The sequence below is a fragment of the Sebastes fasciatus genome, chromosome 23 (genome assembly GCF_043250625.1).
Source record: "Sebastes fasciatus isolate fSebFas1 chromosome 23, fSebFas1.pri, whole genome shotgun sequence".
In the NCBI taxonomy this organism is placed as follows: domain Eukaryota; kingdom Metazoa; phylum Chordata; class Actinopteri; order Perciformes; family Sebastidae; genus Sebastes; species Sebastes fasciatus.
The window spans coordinates 11,174,287-11,197,077 of NC_133817.1; the positions used below are offsets into that span (position 1 = coordinate 11,174,287).

Genomic DNA, 22,791 nt, shown 5'->3' on the forward strand with positions numbered 1-22,791 from the left:
GGGTGGATGTGAGCGGGATGGGGGTCATCTCTTGTATGCCATCTCCTAAAATTCTTTAGGAGATGTATCTGTGCTGTAATGATTTGTTAACATTTAAATTGGTAGATGTGTGTTAGTACACCACTAATTTTGCTTGTAGTCATCTCCCAAAAAAAAAAAGCGGTGCAATGTCGGTAGAGTTACAATATAGTGGGTTTTTAAAAAAAAAAAAAAAAAATGTATGTAGTGTGAATGGGGCAACCTCAAGGCCTGTCAACCATGCGTATTCATGAGATGTCACTAGCTCCATCTTTTTACCTACACTTTGTGTATATAGTCAGCATTCAGCTGAGGTCGTGTTTACCAAACTTCACAACTTTTGAAGAGGACGCTTTTCCTAACGCCACTCTTGCATTTTGCACATTAGGTACAGTGTTCTTTTCTTTGGATGCTTCATTTTTGGCGTCTGTGAACATAGAGCTGATGTGACTTGCCAAAAAGCCCCAGTTTTGTCTCATCTGTCCAAAAGACATTCTCCAAGAAGCTTTGTGGCTTGTCAATATGCATTTTGGCATATTCCAGTCTCACTTTTTTATGATTTGGTGTCCTCCGGGGTTGTCTGCCATTAAGTCCACTTTGGCTCAAACAGGAGAAAATGGCTCATGGACTACTACTAAAACACTATGAATACTATAGAACTAACTAGCATTGTTAGAAAAATAATTATTAATGGGACAAATTTCTTGGGTATTTTAGCGTGCGATCAACTGCCTAAACACATCAGGCTGCTTGGAGATGGTCTTATAGCTTTTACCTTTAACATGCTTGTCTATAATTTTCTTTCTAATCTCCTGAGACAACTCTCTCCTTAGCTTTCTGTGGTCCATGTTCAGTGTGGTACACACCATGATACCAATGTTTAATGTGTCCCTATGGTCAAATTATTTTCAATCTTTTCTAGGGGTACCATCATTTTTGTCCAGGCCAGCTTCATTAGTTTGTTTTTTTAAATGATTCTGAACCAAAATTCAAAAACATTAGCTGATTTTCATTAGTTCATTTTCAATACATTTTTATTTATTATTACTTTTTTGTCAGTTTCAAGTTATTTCAGTGACCATTGTTTTTTTTTATTCTTTCTTTAACGGAAGGGTACCAACAATTTTGACTATGTGTGTAGATACACACACACACACACACACACACACACACACATACAGTATATACATATGTCTATATCCACACCCGCTTACATATAGATATCCACTTAGACACAGCCAATGTTTAATGTGCCCCTATGGTCAAATTATTTTCAATCTTTTCTAGGGGTACCATCATTTTTGTCCAGGACAGCTTCATTAGTTTGTTTTTTTAAATGATTCTGAACCAAAATTCAAAAACATTAGCTGATTTTCATTAGTTCATTTTCAATAAATTTTTATTATTACTTTTTGTCAGTTTCAAGTTATTTCAGTGACCATTGTTTTTTTTTTTATTCTTTCTTTAACGGAAGGGTACCAACAATTTTGACTATGTGTGTAGATACACACACACACACACACACACATACAGTATATACATATGTCTATATCCACACCCGCTTACATATAGATATCCACTTAGACACATTCGCTTACACAGTTATCTATTCTATTTTACAGACAAAAAAAAAAAAAAAGGACATATTTACATCCCTTTAGTTGACCTTTTTGTCGACATTACTTATTAATTAATTTTGTTTAACTCCAATCCTCACCCTGACTCAAAGTAGCCCACCCATGATCAAAAATGATATTCTGTTCTTTTATTTCTATTAACATCCCTCTCAAGAACCCACTGATGTTTCAAAAACATTTTGAAATGTTCAGTGTTTAACTGTTGTCTTTTTATAGCTTTAAATATAAATGCTTTCCCCATCGTAATGATGATGTTGTTCAGGTCTTTTCCTTTTTTTTTTTCCATCACCCCTTAAATCACCAAACATTATAGATAAAGGACAACTATAGAAATTTGATTTGTAGACTGAGATCCACTTTTTTCAACGTTAATCCAAAATAATGCAACTTCCTTACAATACCAAAAATAAATGAATGTCTGACTCCTCTTCCTCCTCACACAATATACATATGTCACCTTGTTGGATGCCCCATTTTAATTTTTTTTTAGCATTCTCTTAGTAGGCAAGAATTTGTAGATTAGTTTTAGTTGTAAAATTCTAATGGAGACATCAAAAGAAGTTGTGTAAATACATGCATATACTTTCCTCCATGGGATACATTTGTCTAACAAATACCCCCATTTTTGACTGGATAGCTACTGGTGTAGCAGAAATGTGTTTAAGTTGCATGTATAACTGATATATTTTCTTGTTTATTTTTGTCTTATTCATCCATGTTGTGTCCTTAATGTAGGGGTAACATGCCACTTGTTTTGTACATAATAATAGCTTCCTTTTCCAGATCTGAGGTATAGCTGCACAGAGTTGATTAAATGTAAAAAGGTCACAAACATTACCGTATACTATTTTAAATTCATCATAAGTCTTGATTTCGCCCCCCCCACTATTCAAGAGGTCATTTATAAATAATATTCCTTTTTTCAAACATTGATTCAATAAAGATACGGTGATCATTAATCAAAATATTTCTATTATACCACAACACTTGGCTCTGGATTTCATAACTTCACTCTGGTTGATGATATTGGTATTGAAACCAACTGACTATGGCCTCTTCCAAAAAGCCAGATAAGTATGGAAATGACTTTCTCTTTAATGTAGTGAACTGAAAAGCAGTTAACTGGAGGTAAGGATAGAGTTCTTTGTGGAACAGAGGATGAGCAGACCTCAATCATTTTGCTGAAAACCACTGCGGATTTAAGATACATTTTGGTATAAGGGATGCTTTTAGTGCAAAGTTGAGTGCCTTAAGGTTTAACAATTTAAGTCCACAGTGTTTGTAATCATTATACAGATAAGCTCTTTTAATTTTGTCAGGCTTCCAACCCCATATGAAATTGAACACATTTTGCTCATATTTTTTAAACAGCTCCTCTCCTGGGGTAGGTAATGACATGAGGATATAGATAAACTGAGGAATCACTAAGGAATTTATCACGGTTATTTTTTTTCCATATAAAGTTAAGTTAGTCATTCCCCAAACTTTTTAATTTTCTGTCTACTGTATGTAGCTTTCTATCAAAGTTTTCCTTCGTGATAAGGTCCATGTCTTTAGGGATATGTATACCAATGACATCTATTGGGCCATCTGACCATTTTAGTGGGCAGATTACTATAGATATTAAAATTTGTACCTTTCAGAGATCCAATTCGCAGCACAGTACATTTATCATAGTTAGGTTTTAGTCAGGAAATTACTGAGAAGTTATTCAACTCTTTAACTAATGCAGTAAAGGATGCAACATTTGGTTGATTTTGAAAGTTTACATCGTCCGCATACATTGATATTTTTGATTCCAAACTATTTATTCTCAAACCTTCTATGTTGTTATTCATTCTTACTTTTTGTGCTAAGATTTCTATAGCTATAATAAATAGATACGCAGACAGTGGACATCCTTCTTTCAATCTTCTATATTGCTTAATTGTTTCAGAAAAAAAACATTGTTTATTATTTTACACTTTGGATTACTATACATTACTTTTTATCCAACTAATTAAAGAGTCTCCAAAGTTAAAATATTCTAAACATTTATAAATAAAATCCAAACGTACTTTATCGAAAGCTTTCTCAAAGGCAGCAAAAAAAAAAAAAAAAAATGAAAGCAGAGGTTTTTGTTGAGTCATAATATTCAATTATTTCAATTATTTGTCTAATACTGTCACTGATAGATCGACACTGTAAGAAGCCACACTGATCTGGATGAATAATATTGGGCAGTACTAGTTTTAATCTGTTTGCAAGACATTTGGCTAATATTTTAGCATCGTTACATTGTAGTGTGATTGGCCTCCAATTCTTTAGAGTAGTGGGATCTTTATACCTTCCACCTGAATCTTGTTTCAATAATAGTGAGATTAAACCTTCCTGTCGAGTTTCTGTAAGTTGTTTTTTGCTATATGACCAGTTGAAGGTGTTCAGCAAAGGTGTTTTAACAGACTCATAGAAGGTTTGATAAAAGTTTACAGGTATGCCATCGGCTCCTGGACTTTTTTACCTTTTTCAAAGGAGTTAATAGCTGGATGTAATTCCATCCAGCGTAATAAGTCCCTCACAAGATTTTTTTCTTTCTCTGTTAACTTTACGGTATTATCGTCTTGAGAATTGGGGCTAGTATTTTGAGGCAATAAATCCTCTGGTGGGCTCTGTAAGGAGTACAATTTTGAAAAATAATTATGTTGTACCAGCAAAATTTCCCTTGGTTTTTTCAATGATTTTATTTCCTACTACAAGCTTCAAAACATTTTTCTTTACAGTGTTTTTATACTGCAGATTTAAAAAATATTTGGTTGATCTCTCCCGATTTTTCCAGCCATTCTATTCTATTTCTCAAATATGATACGTCGGCTTTCTCTGCACATAGTCTTTCTAACTCTCTTTCCTTGTGCTCAAGATTGTCCAGTAGAGCTTGTGACACATTTGTATTATTGTCTACCCGTTCTGTTAAATCTTCTATCTCAGCTATCAATATTTTTTCTGTCTCCAAACGATTTTTATTTTTCCTTGAGCTGTATTGAATGCAGTGTCCCCTTAAGGTGTATTTTAAAAGCATCCCATATAATCAAAGGATCCGCTGTATCATTATTCACTACAAAGAAATCTTTTATGAATTTGTTTGTTGTATCTATAAACTCTTTATCCTTCAATAGCTTCTGATTTAATTTCCAGTATCCTGGACCCCTATGAAACGTTGTGGTACAAATGCTCAAGGTTATAAGATGATGATCTGACCTAAATCTCTCTTTAATCTCGACTTTATTCATTTTTGGAGTCAAAGAAAATGATGTTAAGAAATAATCTATTCTGCTAGCCTGATTTCCTCGTCTCCATGTATATCTTGTTTGCTTTGGATTTTGCAATCGCCATATGTCAATTAAATCTAGTGAGGTCATGAGGCCAGAAATAGCATTATATGCTCTAGAATGATAATTCTTAGTTTGTATGCCTTTTCGATCCAGATCTACATCCAACACAGTGTTGTAGTCTCCAGTCATTATCAAATTTTTTATCATGTAGTTTTTCTTTTCTTGCAACATGTTGAATATATCTTGAAAGAAGAGTGGATCATCAGAATGAGGTGCATACAGATTTACTAATACAAATTCTAGGCTATCCACCAATATATCTTGTATAATATATCTACCTGCTTGATGTATTATTGTATCTTTGACCACAATATCTACTTCCTTTTTATACATTATCATTACAACTTTAGAATTTGAGCATCCGTGTGAAAAGTATATGTTATCCCCTCCACTCTGTTTTCCATTTAATCTCATACAGTTGGGTAGAGTGAGTCTCTTGTAAACAAAATATATCATAGTTTTTATCCGTAAGCCAACTAATAAAGTGTCCCCTTTTCTTCCTATCAGCTAAACCGTTACAGTTGAAGCTTGATATTACTAACTTAGACATATTTGATCTTCAGTGGATTCTATACTTTCATGATTCTTGAAAAAAAAAAAGGATGGAAATAATAATAGTGACACCAAAACAACGGGAAGGGGCTGAAAATATTTCCTGTTTCTTCCATCCTCTGATGATATATTTTCTATTGTCATATTTCTCCCCCTTTTTAAATAGCGTCTAAGAGAAACATTTTACTATAACAAAACATCCAATCCCAATTTATGAGCGCAAAACTAAGAACAAAAGATCATAATTTTTTTATTTTCTGCATTGATCATCATTTTTTTATTTTCTGCATTGATGATCTTTTGTTCTTAGTTTTGCGCTCATAAATTGGGATTGGATGTTTTGTTATAGTAAAATGTTTCTCTTAGACGCTATTTAAAAAGGGGGAGAAATATGACAATAGAAAATATATCATCAGAGGATGGAAGAAACAGGAAATATTTTCAGCCCCTTCCCGTTGTTTTGGTGTCACTATTATTATTTCCATCCTTTTTTTTTTTCAAGAATCATGAAAGTATAGAATCCACTGAAGATCAAATATGTCTAAGTTAGTAATATCAAGCTTCAACTGTAACGGTTTAGCTGATAGGAAGAAAAGGGGACACTTTATTAGTTGGCTTACGGATAAAAACTATGATATATTTTGTTTACAAGAGACTCACTCTACCCAACTGTATGAGATTAAATGGAAAACAGAGTGGAGGGGATAACATATACTTTTCACACGGATGCTCAAATTCTAAAGTTGTAATGATAATGTATAAAAAGGAAGTAGATATTGTGGTCAAAGATACAATAATACATCAAGCAGGTAGATATATTATACAAGATATATTGGTGGATAGCCTAGAATTTGTATTAGTAAATCTGTATGCACCTCATTCTGATGATCCACTCTTCTTTCAAGATATATTCAACATGTTGCAAGAAAAGAAAAACTACATGATAAAAAATTTGATAATGACTGGAGACTACAACACTGTGTTGGATGTAGATCTGGATCGAAAAGGCATACAAACTAAGAATTATCATTCTAGAGCATATAATGCTATTTCTGGCCTCATGACCTCACTAGATTTAATTGACATATGGCGATTGCAAAATCCAAAGCAAACAAGATATACATGGAGACGAGGAAATCAGGCTAGCAGAATAGATTATTTCTTAACATCATTTTCTTTGACTCCAAAAATGAATAAAGTCGAGATTAAAGAGAGATTTAGGTCAGATCATCATCTTATAACCTTGAGCATTTGTACCACAACTTTTCATAGGGGTCCAGGATACTGGAAATTAAATCAGAAGCTATTGAAGGATAAAGAGTTTATAGATACAACAAACAAATTCATAAAAGATTTCTTTGTAGTGAATAATGATACAGCGGATCCTTTGATTATATGGGATGCTTTTAAAATACACCTTAAGGGGACACTGCATTCAATACAGCTCAAGGAAAAATAAAAATCGTTTGGAGACAGAAAAAATATTGATAGCTGAGATAGAAGATTTAACAGAACGGGTAGACAATAATACAAATGTGTCACAAGCTCTACTGGACAATCTTGAGCACAAGGAAAGAGAGTTAGAAAGACTATGTGCAGAGAAAGCCGACGTATCATATTTGAGAAATAGAATAGAATGGCTGGAAAAATCGGGAGAGATCAACCAAATATTTTTTTAAATCTGCAGTATAAAAACACTGTAAAGAAAAATGTTTTGAAGCTTGTAGTAGGAAATAAAATCATTGAAAAAACCAAGGGAAATTTTGCTGGTACAACATAATTATTTTTCAAAATTGTACTCCTTACAGAGCCCACCAGAGGATTTATTGCCTCAAAATACTAGCCCCAATTCTCAAGACGATAATACCGTAAAGTTAACAGAGAAAGAAAAAAATCTTGTGAGGGACTTATTACGCTGGATGGAATTACATCCAGCTATTAACTCCTTTGAAAAAGGTAAAAAAGTCCAGGAGCCGATGGCATACCTGTAAACTTTTATCAAACCTTCTATGAGTCTGTTAAAACACCTTTGCTGAACACCTTCAACTGGTCATATAGCAAAAAACAACTTACAGAAACTCGACAGGAAGGTTTAATCTCACTATTATTGAAACAAGATTCAGGTGGAAGGTATAAAGATCCCACTACTCTAAAGAATTGGAGGCCAATCACACTACCATGTAACGATGCTAAAATATTAGCCAAATGTCTTGCAAACAGATTAAAACTAGTACTGCCCAATATTATTCATCCAGATCAGTGTGGCTTCTTACAGTGTCGATCTATCAGTGACAGTATTAGACAAATAATTGAAATAATTGAATATTATGACTCAACAAAAACCTCTGCTTTCATTTTTTTTTTTTTTTTTTGCTGCCTTTGAGAAAGCTTTCGATAAAGTACGTTTGGATTTTATTTATAAATGTTTAGAATATTTTAACTTTGGAGACTCTTTAATTAGTTGGATAAAAAGTAATGTATAGTAATCCAAAGTGTAAAATAATAAACAATGTTTTTTTTCTGAAACAATTAAGCAATATAGAAGATTGAAAGAAGGATGTCCACTGTCTGCGTATCTATTTATTATAGCTATAGAAATCTTAGCACAAAAAGTAAGAATGAATAACAACATAGAAGGTTTGAGAATAAATAGTTTGGAATCAAAAATATCAATGTATGCGGACGATGTAAACTTTCAAAATCAACCAAATGTTGCATCCTTTACTGCATTAGTTAAAGAGTTGAATAACTTCTCAGTAATTTCCTGACTAAAACCTAACTATGATAAATGTACTGTGCTGCGAATTGGATCTCTGAAAGGTACAAATTTTAATATCTATAGTAATCTGCCCACTAAAATGGTCAGATGGCCCAATAGATGTCATTGGTATACATATCCCTAAAGACATGGACCTTATCACGAAGGAAAACTTTGATAGAAAGCTACATACAGTAGACAGAAAATTAAAAAGTTTGGGGAATGACTAACTTAACTTTATATGGAAAAAAAATAACCGTGATAAATTCCTTAGTGATTCCTCAGTTTATCTATATCCTCATGTCATTACCTACCCCAGGAGAGGAGCTGTTTAAAAAATATGAGCAAAATGTGTTCAATTTCATATGGGGTTGGAAGCCTGACAAAATTAAAAGAGCTTATCTGTATAATGATTACAAACACTGTGGACTTAAATTGTTAAACCTTAAGGCACTCAACTTTGCACTAAAAGCATCCCTTATACCAAAATGTATCTTAAATCCGCAGTGGTTTTCAGCAAAATGATTGAGGTCTGCTCATCCTCTGTTCCACAAAGAACTCTATCCTTACCTCCAGTTAACTGCTTTTCAGTTCACTATATTAAAGAGAAAGTCATTTCCATACTTATCCGGCTTTTTGGAAGAGGCCATAGTCAGTTGGTTTCAATACCAATATCATCAACCAGAGTGAAGTTATGAAATCCAGAGCCAAGTGTTGTGGTATAATAGAAATATTTTGATTAATGATCACCGTATCTTTATTGAATCAATGTTTGAAAAAAGGAATATTATTTATAAATGACCTCTTGAATAGTGGGGGGGGCGAAATCAAGACTTATGATGAATTTAAAATAGTATACGGTAATGTTTGTGACCTTTTTACATTTAATCAACTCTGTGCAGCTATACCTCAGATCTGGAAAAGGAAGCTATTATTATGTACAAAACAAGTGGCATGTTACCCCTACATTAAGGACACAACATGGATGAATAAGACAAAAATAAACAAGAAAATATATCAGTTATACATGCAACTTAAACACATTTCTGCTACACCAGTAGCTATCCAGTCAAAAATGGGGGTATTTGTTAGACAAATGTATCCCATGGAGGAAAGTATATGCATGTATTAACACAACTTCTTTTGATGTCTCCATTAGAATTTTACAACTAAAACTAATCTACAAATTCTTGCCTACTAAGAGAATGCTAAAAAAAAATTAAAATGGGGCATCCAACAAGGTGACATATGTATATTGTGTGAGGAGGAAGAGGAGTCAGACATTCATTTATTTTTGGTATTGTAAGGAAGTTGCATTATTTTGGATTAACGTTGAAAAAAGTGGATCTCAGTCTACAAATCAAATTTCTATAGTTGTCCTTTATCTATAATGTTTGGTGATTTAAGGGGTGATGAAAAAAAAAAAGGAAAAGATCTGAACAACATCATCATTACGATGGGGAAAGCATTTATATTTAAAGCTATAAAAAGACAACAGTTAAACACTGAACATTTCAAAATGTTTTTGAAACATCAGTGGGTTCTTGAGAGGGATGTTAATAGAAATAAAAGAACAGAATATCATTTTTGATCATGGGTGGGCTACTTTGAGTCAGGGTGAGGATTGGAGTTAAACAAAATTAATTAATAAGTAATGTCGACAAAAAGGTCAACTAAAGGGATGTAAATATGTCCTTTTTTTTTTTTTTTGTCTGTAAAATAGAATAGATAACTGTGTAAGCGAATGTGTCTAAGTGGATATCTATATGTAAGCGGGTGTGGATATAGACATATGTATATACTGTATGTGTGTGTGTGTGTGTGTGTGTATCTACACACATAGTCAAAATTGTTGGTACCCTTCCGTTAAAGAAAGAATAAAAAAAAAAACAATGGTCACTGAAATAACTTGAAACTGACAAAAAGTAATAATAAAAATTTATTGAAAATGAACTAATGAAAATCAGCTAATGTTTTTGAATTTTGGTTCAGAATCATTTAAAAAAACAAACTAATGAAGCTGGCCTGGACAAAAATGATGGTACCCCTAGAAAAGATTGAAAATAATTTGACCATAGGGGCACATTAAACATTGGCTGTGTCTAAGTGGATATCTATATGTAAGCGGGTGTGGATATAGACATATGTATATACTGTATGTGTGTGTGTGTGTGTGTGTGTGTGTGTGTGTGTGTATCTACACACATAGTCAAAATTGTTGGTACCCTTCCGTTAAAGAAAGAATAAAAAAAAACAATGGTCACTGAAATAACTTGAAACTGACAAAAAAGTAATAATAAATAAAAATGTATTGAAAATGAACTAATGAAAATCAGCTAATGTTTTTGAATTTTGGTTCAGAATCATTTAAAAAAACAAACTAATGAAGCTGGCCTGGACAAAAATGATGGTACCCCTAGAAAAGATTGAAAATAATTTGACCATAGGGACACATTAAACATTGGTATCATGGTGTGTACCACACTGAACATGGACCACAGAAAGCTAAGGAGAGAGTTGTCTCAGGAGATTAGAAAGAAAATTATAGACAAGCATGTTAAAGGTAAAAGCTATAAGACCATCTCCAAGCAGCCTGATGTGTTTAGGCAGTTGATCGCACGCTAAAATACCCAAGAAATTTGTCCCATTAATAATTATTTTTCTAACAATGCTAGTTAGTTCTATAGTATTCATAGTGTTTTAGTAGTAGTCCATGAGCCATTTTCTCCTGTTTGAGCCAAAGTGGACTTAATGGCAGACAACCCCGGAGGACACCAAATCATAAAAAAGTGAGACTGGAATATGCCAAAATGCATATTGACAAGCCACAAAGCTTCTTGGAGAATGTCTTTTGGACAGATGAGACAAAACTGGGGCTTTTTGGCAAGTCACATCAGCTCTATGTTCACAGACGCCAAAAATGAAGCATCCAAAGAAAAGAACACTGTACCTAATGTGCAAAATGCAAGAGTGGCGTTAGGAAAAGCGTCCTCTTCAAAAGTTGTGAAGTTTGGTAAACACGACCTCAGCTGAATGCTGACTATATACACAAAGTGTAGGTAAAAAGATGGAGCTAGTGACATCTCATGAATACGCATGGTTGACAGGCCTTGAGGTTGCCCCATTCACACTACATACATTTTTTTTTTTTTTTTTTAAAAACCCACTATATTGTAACTCTACCGACATTGCACCGCTTTTTTTTTTTGGGAGATGACTACAAGCAAAATTAGTGGTGTACTAACACACATCTACCAATTTAAATGTTAACAAATCATTACAGCACAGATACATCTCCTAAAAAATTTTAGGAGATGGCATACAAGAGATGACCCCCATCCCGCTCACATCCACCCCATTTGTCCCTGGATACATGCTGATATCTATTACAAACAATACCACCCCGTACCCCACCCCCTCTCACAGATACATCTCATAAAGAATTTTAGGAGATGACATGAAGGAGATGACATACTTCCCTTCTCACACCATTTGTCCTGGATACATGTTAATATCGACTACGAACAACGCTAATCCATACACCCTCTCACAAACAAACATATGGTTACAGGATCCATGCTGATATAGCCTGCAAACAGTACCAACCACCACAGCATCAAAAGCCATAAACATTTTGACCACAGCACACTAAGCTTTGTTTGAACTTTTAATGATACTGTAATAAAAAAGACACCTCTTGGATACAACGGAGTTCACATATAGGTATACAACTGTGTTTTGTTCACTGAAGCAGTATCCACAGGAGGGGGTCTTCTTTTGTTTACGGAGCAACTGATAACATCTTGGATACAACCTACTTTTTTTTTTTATCTGACTCAGGATCAACAGTATGGGTCTTCTGTGGCAACACCAAAAAGGCAAAAACATTTTGGTCACAGGGACCAGGGGTTTGTTTGAACTTTTAATGATACTGTAATAAAAAGACAACTCTTGGATACAACGGAGTTCACATATAGGGATACAACTGTATTTTTTTATCTGCATCAGGATCCACAGGATGGGGTCTTCTTTTTTTTTTGTGGAGCAACTGATAACACCTACAGCAGACACCTTTGGACAACTACCAATAATTAACATCAGCCCTAGGGTTACAAAAAGGTCAACAGGGTCACCAAGGGTTCACCTGTATCCCCACACACACACACGCACGCGCGCGCGCGCACACGCACGCGCATTTCACATGCACGCGCAAACGCACCCCCTCTATACTACTTGTGTGCATTTATTTGATTAATTAATTTATTTTGATTTCTTTATATTTATTTTTATTCATAAGTTAAAAAATTACATTTATGATATTTTTAGATTGTTGAAGTCTTTTTTCTTAAGGAAACAATAAAAAACATGATTAATACTTTCACTGGATGATTATAAGTCTATTATGTGCAGTTCTTACAGGTAAAAAAACCCCCAAATAAACACTATTCTGACGCTTTTATTTTGGAGGTAGACGCCCAAACCGGAAACGTCTTGACAAAGGGATGCAATTCAAACCTGCACACCCACAGCTTTACTCACCAGTACTCAAATAAATACTCACAATTTCACGTTTTTGGCTACAGCATGTGCCTTTTATTTTGATATACAATAAATATAATATTTTTTTACATTGTGAGTATTAGTTAATAAGTTCAACTAACATTCTTAGAGCTATATTACAATATATTCCATATATTTTCAGTATTATACACATATATTAACACTTCTCTGATCATCATCCTGTTAAGAAACCTACATTCCTAGCAGGTATTGTTCCCATGGGAACAACCAAACCTCTACCTGAGTCAGTATCATCCCCCACCCATTCAGCTGTACATGACCATTGTTTGTTGTTTAAATAATTTAGCCTGTCCTGACAAAGTCAAGTGTGAGTCTTCAAAGTCAACAGTCGGTCTGCAGGTGGGTGGTGTTCACTTCAAAATATTCCACAGAAATCCTCCTGGTGTAAACAACCCTGCCTTTCCATGCAATTTTCATTTTGAACGTGGCTTTTAAGGAGTACATGCAAATTTGTGGTTTTGACCTTTCCATTCTAATCCTATGCTGGCTGGAGGTTTCCCTCTTTGTCGTCCAGGCCTCTCTCCAGGTTTGAGATAACAAGAGCCAGAGGGCGCATCCCGTGTAGGCTAAAAAAGGTCATGTCATTTTAAGTAACACAAAAAATACCACAGAAAATGTACCTAGTGATAAAAGATCATATACCTCTGCTTATATTAGACGTTTACAGAGAAGTCAAAGTGTAGTTGGCAAGTATACAGAGAGTCCAAGTATACTTGGCTTATACCGACAAGTATACAGAAAAGTCTAAGTGTACTTGGCAAGTATACAGAAAAATCCAAGTATACTTGGCTTATACCGACAAGTATACAGAAAAAGTTTAAGTGTACTTGGCAAGTATACAGAAAACTACAAGTATACTTGGCTTATTCTGACAAGTATACAGAAAAGTTTAAGTGTATTTGGCAAGTATACAGAAAAGTCTAAGTGCACTTGGCAAGTATACAGAAAAGTCCAAGTATACTTTGCTTACACTGAAAAGTATATTTGGCTAAGTATAAGTTCACTTAAGAAATCTTACAAGTATACTTGCAGTAAAAACTATTAAACTAGTAGTTTACTGAGAGCATACTTTAAAGTGTACTTTCGTAAACTACAACATGGGCTACAAGTATATAGCTGTAAACTAACAGTATACCTTGTAGTACAGTTCATATTACAAAATACAACTTGGATGTAAACTAATTGTTTACTCAAAGTTTACTACTCTTACATTTACTTAAAAGTATACTTTAAAAACTAAAAAAAGTGGGCCAATTTAGTCCCAAGAAGTATTGAAGTAGTACACTTACAAGTATACTAATAGTACATTCATATTAGTATACTTATTACTTAAAGTATAATACTTATTTTTTGTAAGTCTGTGCCCACACAAACTGAAATCCAATCCAAATATTGAAGTTGGATTTGCAAGATCAACAATAAAGTCAGTCAGGTGAGATTGAAACTGTATGGACAAGTATGTTTGTTTGAATAGACGGAGACAGGTCTTTGGCAGAGAGACAGGTCCTTGGCAGAGACACTGGGTGGGATGGATCACATGGGCAGGCCTTCTGTACTGAACATGCAGTGTGTGGTGAGGGAATGGTGGTGGTGCCCTCCAATGGGGACAGTATGTAACTTCACGGTGCTGCAGGGCAGTAAATAGGGCTGGAAATACTGCACAGCACAGGGTTGGAGTGTTTTAAAAGGTTGACCTTTTAAAGGGGCACTTCACCAATTTTACATTTAATAATAATAACAATTTGATTCGTATAGCACTTTTCAAGCTGGGAGACAGCATAAAAAGAGAAAACAAATAATCAAATATAAAATAAAACTCAAGAAACAGCAAAATACAAGCACACAGTTAAAAGAAAAACTATAAAAGAAATACAAATAAATCATCCAAAAAGTGTCTTAAGACAGGATTTAAAAGCAGAACCAGTGTCAGCATTTCAAATACTAACTGGAAGACTGACCCAAAGTAGAAGTTAGGCTCCCATCAGCAACATGGAGGAGGTAGGAGGCGATCCTACCACCCAGCGGTGTACAGCCCCCTTTTAAAGGGTGCCTTAACCCGGAACTCACCTGTTCTCATTGACGTGATTAGGGTCGTGTCTAGAAGGTAACCCCCAAGTCGCAAAGCTCTTGAGAGATGGTCAAGGTTAGGCAATGACCTTGAATGGTTAAGGTTAGGACTTGGGGCTTACCTTCGAGAGGTGATTGGGAGATAGGTGATTGGGAGTTTTTTTGTTTTATCTTTATTGACAATAGATATCACATACAAACAACTAAGTCATTAATACAGACAAAACAATATCAGAGCCAGGGGGAATCTTTAAATAAGAACTGTGGTGGAAATTTCCCTCTTTATAGAATATAAAACGTGAATTCACAGAGAGCATCTGTCTTTCAGAGTTTTATTGCAATAATAATGTTCACATTTGCAGAAATGCGGATCTCCCACCTTGCCGGGCTTTGGAAGAGCGTGAGATAAGTTTAGATAAAGAATTGAGAATGCAGTTTAGTTGTACAGGAATGTAATTTTGCAGGAGACAGGGTTGTCAGAGAGAAAAGAATTGAGGTATATGCCAACTGTTGTCTGTGCAGTCGAGGAGATGAATGAATCAATTGAGGCATCAAATGTTCTATTTGACAGATAGGAGGAGAACGACTCCCACGCAATCCTTATGTCGACTAATTAGCGATGTCATCAGGGTTATTACGATTTGGGCTCGAGACAAATTTATACGAGAAAGCCTGTGCCACAAACTGGGGGTGTGGATTTTGACAGGCACGTGCATTTATCAGAGAGGGAGGGTGTGCAGAAAAGGCACTATTCAGTTGCATTATGGGAAATGTAGGATCTAGTGTTTTGGAGCTTGACCCTTAGAAACTAAACAGAGATATATCCACTCTGCTGCACAGATTTTTTACCATTCTTGTCCCCTTAACATTCTGGAAGTGCTGGAGTAACTTTTTCAAGCACTTATAACTACATCATAAACAGTTTAGTCTTATTTTGTACACTAGCTTAACCAGATTTAAGTGACTGTTGACTGTGACAGCAGATAATGCAGGACGGGAAAATGACAAATCATGCAAAACTCGAGTCCGATTCATAACTTTAAATCTTTGCAAAGAGTGCAAAAAAAGGATCCACGTGCACAATCAATATTGCTGATTAGGTTCAAAATGTGCAAGGAAGTCATTTACAGTATGTTCCAATAATTTATTAAGATAAGCATGACGCAAATGTCGGTAAAAGAGATAAAGAGCAATTAATTTTAATATCTCTTATGAAACTACACAGCCACAAATGTAGATAGGCTCCTTCTTTTGCAACCGTCTCTGCACACAATGAGGATACGCTTAATCATTTATATGTTCCTACTTTTCCTTTTTTGTCTCTTGTAAGCTCGGAGCTTCGGAGCAGAAATTAGAGAGAGAGAGAGAGAGACAAGAGATGAATAGATAAGAGACGCACCGGTAGGAAACAAGAGCAGGAACGAATAAGAATGAAATCTCTATGAAGGTATCCAGGTCATTTTTGGTATCTAGAGCTGATATCTCACCTACTGATAAATCCTCTTGATGAGGATTCAAGTCCATCTTACTACTCCTAGAATAGAACAAAATGAATGAAACAAGACAAAAATGGCTGAATTAGCTTTATTTTTTGAACTCCTTTTTCAACCTTTCTCCTTCAGCCTAGCTGTTATCAGCAGGTCAGATAGTCTTTATTGATACCTGGGAGGGGGGAAACTCTCAGCTGGACCTCGAACCTTTTCGTTTGATTATATAACTTACTAATTTATAGGAGGTCCCTGGGCGTCTGCCAGAGGTGTCTGTACCTTTACCTGGCCTCGGCTGCTCTGTCAACTCCTCTGATGGTACAGCCTGTCTGTGCCACTGCTGCTGCCGCTGCTGCCTTGCCGGGACACAAACACAGACAAAGCTGCACATAGACTAGCACACACCACAAACACAGAGACAGAAGGAGAGCAGGCTGCGAGGCAGACAGACGGACTGACGGAGGGAAACGCACACCACCATGGACTGCTGTAACAGAAGGTGCGGGCTGATAGCCGGAGCTGTGTTCGGGGCGGCGGTTGCCATCCTGGGAGGCGTCCTCATCCCGGTGGGGAACAGCATCATTGAGGGGACGGTGAAGAAGGTACGGTTGCTCAGTTTCACCCTACGTTGGGAGGATAGGGAGTGACACGAGTTGTGTGTGAATGTGTACGGAGATCAAGGTGAATCAGGAGATAGAAGAGTGTTTTTTTGAAAAGCTACTTCAAACGGGAAAATAAGAAGAAGCTGTGCAGAAAAGCCAAGTGCGTCTTGTTTTCATCCATCAAAAGATCTGTGATTTTCGGGAAAAATGCAGTTTAAATGTTTTTTTTTATAGCAGAGCATCCACCCTTTTCATGTATCAGTGGGGCAGCTGGCCTGCTGACAGTCTTGAGGAATGTTAAAAATAGACCGTCTGTGTGTGTGTGTGTGTCTTCTGGGGGTTTTAGGAAGCCGTCATAGAGCCTGGAACGACAGCTTATGACAACTGGGTGAGTACAGGGGGAAAGGTGTACAGGCAGTTCTGGTTCTTTGACGTGCAGAACGCAGAGGATGTTTTGAAGAACGGTTCGACTCCAGTGGTCGTGGAAAGAGGACCTTACACGTACAGGTAAGGCTGATTTGTTTACCTCTTTTATAACATTTTGATGAAAGGATTCATAATTTAGATACATAAAATTGAATGTCTAAGTAAGGCCCCCCTCCTCCATCTTCCAGGACAAGATATCTCCCCAAAGAGAACGTAACATTCTACCCCAATCAAACGGTCTCCTTTCTGGTGCCCCTGGGCGCCATATTTGAGCCGTCCATGTCCGTGGGACCAGAGGAAGACAAAATCACCTCGCTCAACCTGGCTGTGGCTGTAAGTGAGTGTCACCTCAGTGTGCGGTGATTCCTGACGTTGACTCAGCTCTTATTGTTAATGGTTTGTTCCGAGGCCAAGACGAAGCCGTGCCAAATCACGCTGTGCTGCCGCCGCGGCGGGGTTGCTTTGGTATGCAACTGCCCATTTTTAGTTGTGGTTCCCAAACTTTTTTTGGCACGTGACCCTCTGTGATAGGTTGTGTGGCTTCCCAGGTTGTTCCTTTGAATGTTTTTTTATAGCCTATAGGGCTGAAAACGATCCAGAATATCACAAGAAAAGCAAAGGATGAGAGAATATTTTGTACGATATAAACACAGCAGTGTTTCTTCCTAATCCCGTTAATCATCTTGCGACCCCTCAGATGACACTTTGACCCCATGGACAGTCACGACCCCCAGGTTGACCTCCAGGTTGGCAGCCAGTGCTATTGAAATGTTAAAGAAAAATTTGGGTATTTTTCAACTTGGGTTTCATTTTCACCAGCAAAACACATGTAAACAAATCTGTGTGCGTAGATGAATAGGTAGCTAGCTTTTTTTAGTTTCCTCAGAAGTAGTATGCGATGAACTACAATTGCTAATGCAACAAGCTAATTTCTGTTTGCTTTGACGATTCCAAGCATGTATGTCATAAATAGGCAGCTATGGTTAGTCGGCAAGTTGTCTTGGAAGTTAGCTATGATACCTAATGCAGTGGGCTAACTTCTGTGTTTATTTTGACGGCTCCAAGCAGGAAGAACCAGGTTGAAAAATACCAGAATCTTGCAGGGAAGTCATCATTTTAAAATGTCTCTTTGATTATGGGTATTACAAAGCTTTCCCTTCAAACTTTGATAAGGCTCAAATGAGGAGCATGAGCAATTCCAACTCTGTTTTATTATGTTATTAAGTAATTATACAGTGTCATAAAAGAGGGTTATTATCTAGCTTATCTCCCGAGGCGCCCACGCCTTTGTGTGTACACAGCACTTTTACATACAGAACCATACTGTTGCTTTTTTTTTTATAATTGACACCATCATTCTGTTTTTTTTTCTTTCCAGGGGGCTTATTCACTGGTTCCGAAGTTTTTTCATTATATGCTGGAGAATATGATAAAGAAAAGCAACTCGTCCTTGTTCCAGCACCGTACGGTCAAAGAATTGCTGTGGGGTTACTTAGACCCCATGTTGAAAGAAACTATGGGCGCATTTGCACCAGTAAGTAAACATATAGCCTCACAGGTACACATAATAAACACAGTATAGAGAGACAAGATCTACCCAGTAACACCTCAGCAATTATATGATTTATGTGTTTTTTCTAGTACAATGGTACATATGATGGCTACTTCAATGTCTACACTGGAAAGGAGGACATCTCAAAAGTGGGAATAATTGACAGGTGGCGAGGAGAGAGGTGAGTCTGATGATATAATCAAGTGAAGGAGATATTGAGACTGGATTTGAGGCATAGATCTTTTAATTAGGTTCCACATTTTGACAGGTGAGAATCCAGCCTTTTAAATGGTGATATTTTAGGCTGTGTAATCAAATCAGGTTAATCGGGCTGTACAGATTTATGATGTGAGAATTCAGCTTTTTTTTTGTAATAATATTTTAGGCTGTTAAATCAAATCTGACAAATTGAATTTTTGTCCAACAGGAGCTTACGTTTCTGGGACGACAAGTACTGTAACATGATCAACGGGACGGGTAAGGGCTCACGCAGCAATAACTACATTTTGTGAAATGCAGACGAGTCACCTTACTGACCTCATTTTTCTTCCCTCCTCTTTTTTCAGATGCTTCGTCATTCTCTCCCTTTGTGGACAAGAAGAAGCCTCTCTATTTCTTCTCATCAGACATCTGCAGGTGATGAAGAGTTTCACATTTTTGTGGCAGAAATTTCATCTGATGCAGTCTGACTGCTTTGTTAACATGAAGTGGGGCAGTATGTGTCAGCGACGGGAGATTCAACATCTCGCTTTGAGAACCATTTCCTCTCAGTAACCACTAGAGGTCAGAGCTTTCCAATACCAAAACATGTACAGTCTGGATTAAGCTGCACAACAGGGCACTTGGAGGTCATTTTCTGGATGATTTATGACCTAATCTGTGTTTTATCTTCAGGTCTGTGTCAGCTAGCTATCAGGAGACTCTTGATCTGAAAGGGATTGATGTGTATCGCTTCAGCCTCATGCCAGACACCCTGGCCTCTCCTACGGTCAACCCAGACAACCAATGTTTCTGCAGAAACCCGAAGACCACCAAGAACTGCACCCTGGCTGGAGTCCTGGACATTGGCACCTGTCAAGACAGTTAGTTTGCATTTGTTTTTGTTGTGGCATCCTTCTTCTACTGTTTTACCATTCTGCTCAGCAGCTTGGTATTTTTTTCAATTTGTTCTGTTTCTTTGCCGTCTAAAACAGAAAGACCTATCTACATCTCCCTGCCCCACTTCCTCCATGGCAGTCCGTACCTACGAGAGGCCGTGCTGGGCCTCAATCCCAGCGAGGTGCACCACGCCACCTACCTGGATGTGGAACCTGTAAGTATATCTTTGTGATTTTTTTTTTTACTTTTAGGGGGCAGCAACTCTGATGCTAATTTTTTTTCGTGTGCTATTTTTCCACCAGACAACTGGGTTCACCTTGAGGTTTGCCAAGAGAATTCAAGTGAATATGATGTACGGACCATCGAAGATCATCACGTAAGTTCTACGTCACCTTTTTAAAAGGAAAAGATTTTGGGAAATACGCTTATTCGCTTTCTTGGCGAGAGTTAAAAAAGCCTTTGCACATTTTTCGTCCAGAATTTTTCGCATGTTAAAAAAAATACGACCTCACGTTGTGTCAATGACGTTTAAACGACTGAATGAACATGATTATAAACAATGAGGCTGTAAAGGCGGATGAGTATTATTTAGTTTAGTAGTCTCATTTAGCCACTTTAAGACACGTAAAAGCTTCAAAATTCACAAGTGGCGTATCTATTGACGTATTTTATGTTGTAGAATAAAATCTTAAAATCTCTTAAGCTTGTTTTAACCACAGACCTTATTTCAGGCTTCTAACTTAAAAAACCCATTGACCTTGAGACAAGGGAGCCGGAAGTGCTAAAAATGCAAACTCATTTCTGGGTTTTAGGACTCATTCCTGTACTACTCAGTCTGCTCTGATTGGCTTGCGAGAAAAAATATGGTGCACCTTTGCAAAGGTCAAGCTGTGGGTGGAGATATATGTTGAATCACACATTTTCTGATCTAGGCAGCCCACAAAAAACTGACTCCAGATACCTAAATATATGTGCACAAGCACTGAAAAAGGGAGTTTTTCATGTCCCCTTTAAGAAAGTTTGAATGTCATCCGCCTCCTCTCTCTCCCTCCCAGCATTTCCTGTCTGTCTTCTCTTCTGTCACTGTCAAATACATGCAAAAAAAACAAAAAACAAAACAAGAAAAGTTTGCACTGAATACCAAGTAATGAACTCTCTCCCTGCAGGGTTCTTAAGAAAGTCAAGGATTACACCATATTCCCTGTTGTTTGGCTGAATGAGGTAAGATAAAAATACAGCGCCCTGCAGGCATGAATTCTGTCAGCTCGTGACGCATGATAAACAGCCACTCTGTCTTTCTCCGTTTCACGTAACCAGACGGCTGCGCTGGATGACGAAACCGCGGACATGTTTAAGAAGGAGCTCATCTCCCGTATCCAGATGTTGGAGATTATACAGAAGGCCCTGCTGGGAACAGGTGTGTCCATCTTCATCCTGTGTCTCATCTCCTACTGCGTGGTGAGGAGGAGCGAAAGCAAGATCGCGTGAACGAATGGTGCAGGAGTGTCTTGTTGTGTGTGAAGTGCAGGGCACAGTGCATTTAAAGCTGCTACGGGACATCGAAACTTTTGATATAGACTTGCACTTTTTTGTAATTTCAGTGTTATTTATAATGTTCCTTTGATACCAAGGATAGGAATACTGTGATTTTGTAAAGCTCAAGAGCTTTGCTGAGTATTATTTCAATTGCAAAACACTGTAACATGAACTCAATCAGGGATCTTTAGAGGGAAAGCAAACGGAGACTCCTCTTAAAAGGAGGAGAGATGGGTTTGGTTGACATCCTGTGAAAGAAATGTAATCTAATCTTGCGCAAATGTTCGTATCCTTTGCTGAACTAGTGTCTTCAAAATGAATAAAAGCTGAAAAGGAGTTTCTTATTGGGTGTTCTGTTATATAGTATTGGATTGTTCCTGCCCGGCAACAGTCCATCAGATCTGGTCTACATCCCCCTCGGCCCGAAATACAGCAGAGACTGTCCCGCTGCTGAAACAAACCTCCACATTGTGCAAAATTACTTGGTTTCCTCTTTACCTCGAGTGGCCCATAAATCAAAAAGAGTAATAAAAATGGGCTGGGGGGGGTGATTATACGGTGGTTTTCAACGGTACTTGGGTTTGTTTGGTGAGAAAGCAGTATTTCTGCCCAGCAGGAGGCCTCTCTTCGGTTTTATGGGGTTTAAATGACCTGCTGCAGCCTCCTGGGCTTCTTCGATTCTACTGTTCGGTCCGAATCTTACTTGCCTATATGGTACTTCATCAGGTTTTCTCTACTGTAAGGGCACTGTAGAGTGGACTTTATCACATTTTCTCCACTGGAAGGGCACCCTAGAGGGCACTTTATCACATTTTCTCCACTGGAAGGGCACCCTAGGGCAGTTTATAATGTTTTCTCCACTGGAAGGGCAACCTATTGGGCACTTTATCAGGTTTTCTCCACTGGAAGGGCACCCTATTGGGCACTTTATCACATTTTCTCCACTGGAAGGGCACCCTAGAAGGCACTTTATCACGTTTTCTCCACTGGAAGGGCACCCTTGAGAGCACTTTATCACGTTTTCTCCACTGGAAGGGAACCCCAGAGGGCACTTTATCACATTTTCTCCAATTTGAGGGCATTTTATCACGTTTTCTCCACTGGAAGGG

The 22,791-nt window shown here is 37.1% G+C and overlaps 1 protein-coding gene across 2 annotated transcripts; it reads left to right on the plus strand.

The window, feature by feature from the left end:
• Nucleotides 1-13,124: 13,124 nt before the first annotated feature.
• On the plus strand, nucleotides 13,125-22,018 carry cd36 (CD36 molecule (CD36 blood group)). 2 transcript variants are annotated; one of them, XM_074624922.1, is made up of 12 exons: nucleotides 13,125-13,253; nucleotides 17,417-17,577; nucleotides 17,685-17,829; nucleotides 18,875-19,030; nucleotides 19,138-19,229; nucleotides 19,476-19,525; nucleotides 19,615-19,684; nucleotides 19,943-20,130; nucleotides 20,242-20,360; nucleotides 20,449-20,522; nucleotides 21,313-21,367; nucleotides 21,464-22,018. In XM_074624922.1, the coding sequence occupies exons 1-12, from the start codon at nucleotides 13,170-13,172 to the stop codon at nucleotides 21,632-21,634; spliced, it is 1,365 nt and encodes a 454-aa protein (XP_074481023.1). In that variant the 5' UTR covers nucleotides 13,125-13,169; the 3' UTR covers nucleotides 21,635-22,018. The 2 variants fall into 2 exon arrangements, with proteins under 2 accessions (XP_074481023.1, XP_074481022.1); XM_074624921.1 differs by lacking the exon at nucleotides 13,125-13,253 and adding an exon at nucleotides 16,734-17,070.
• The last annotated feature ends 773 nt before the right edge of the window (nucleotides 22,019-22,791 follow it).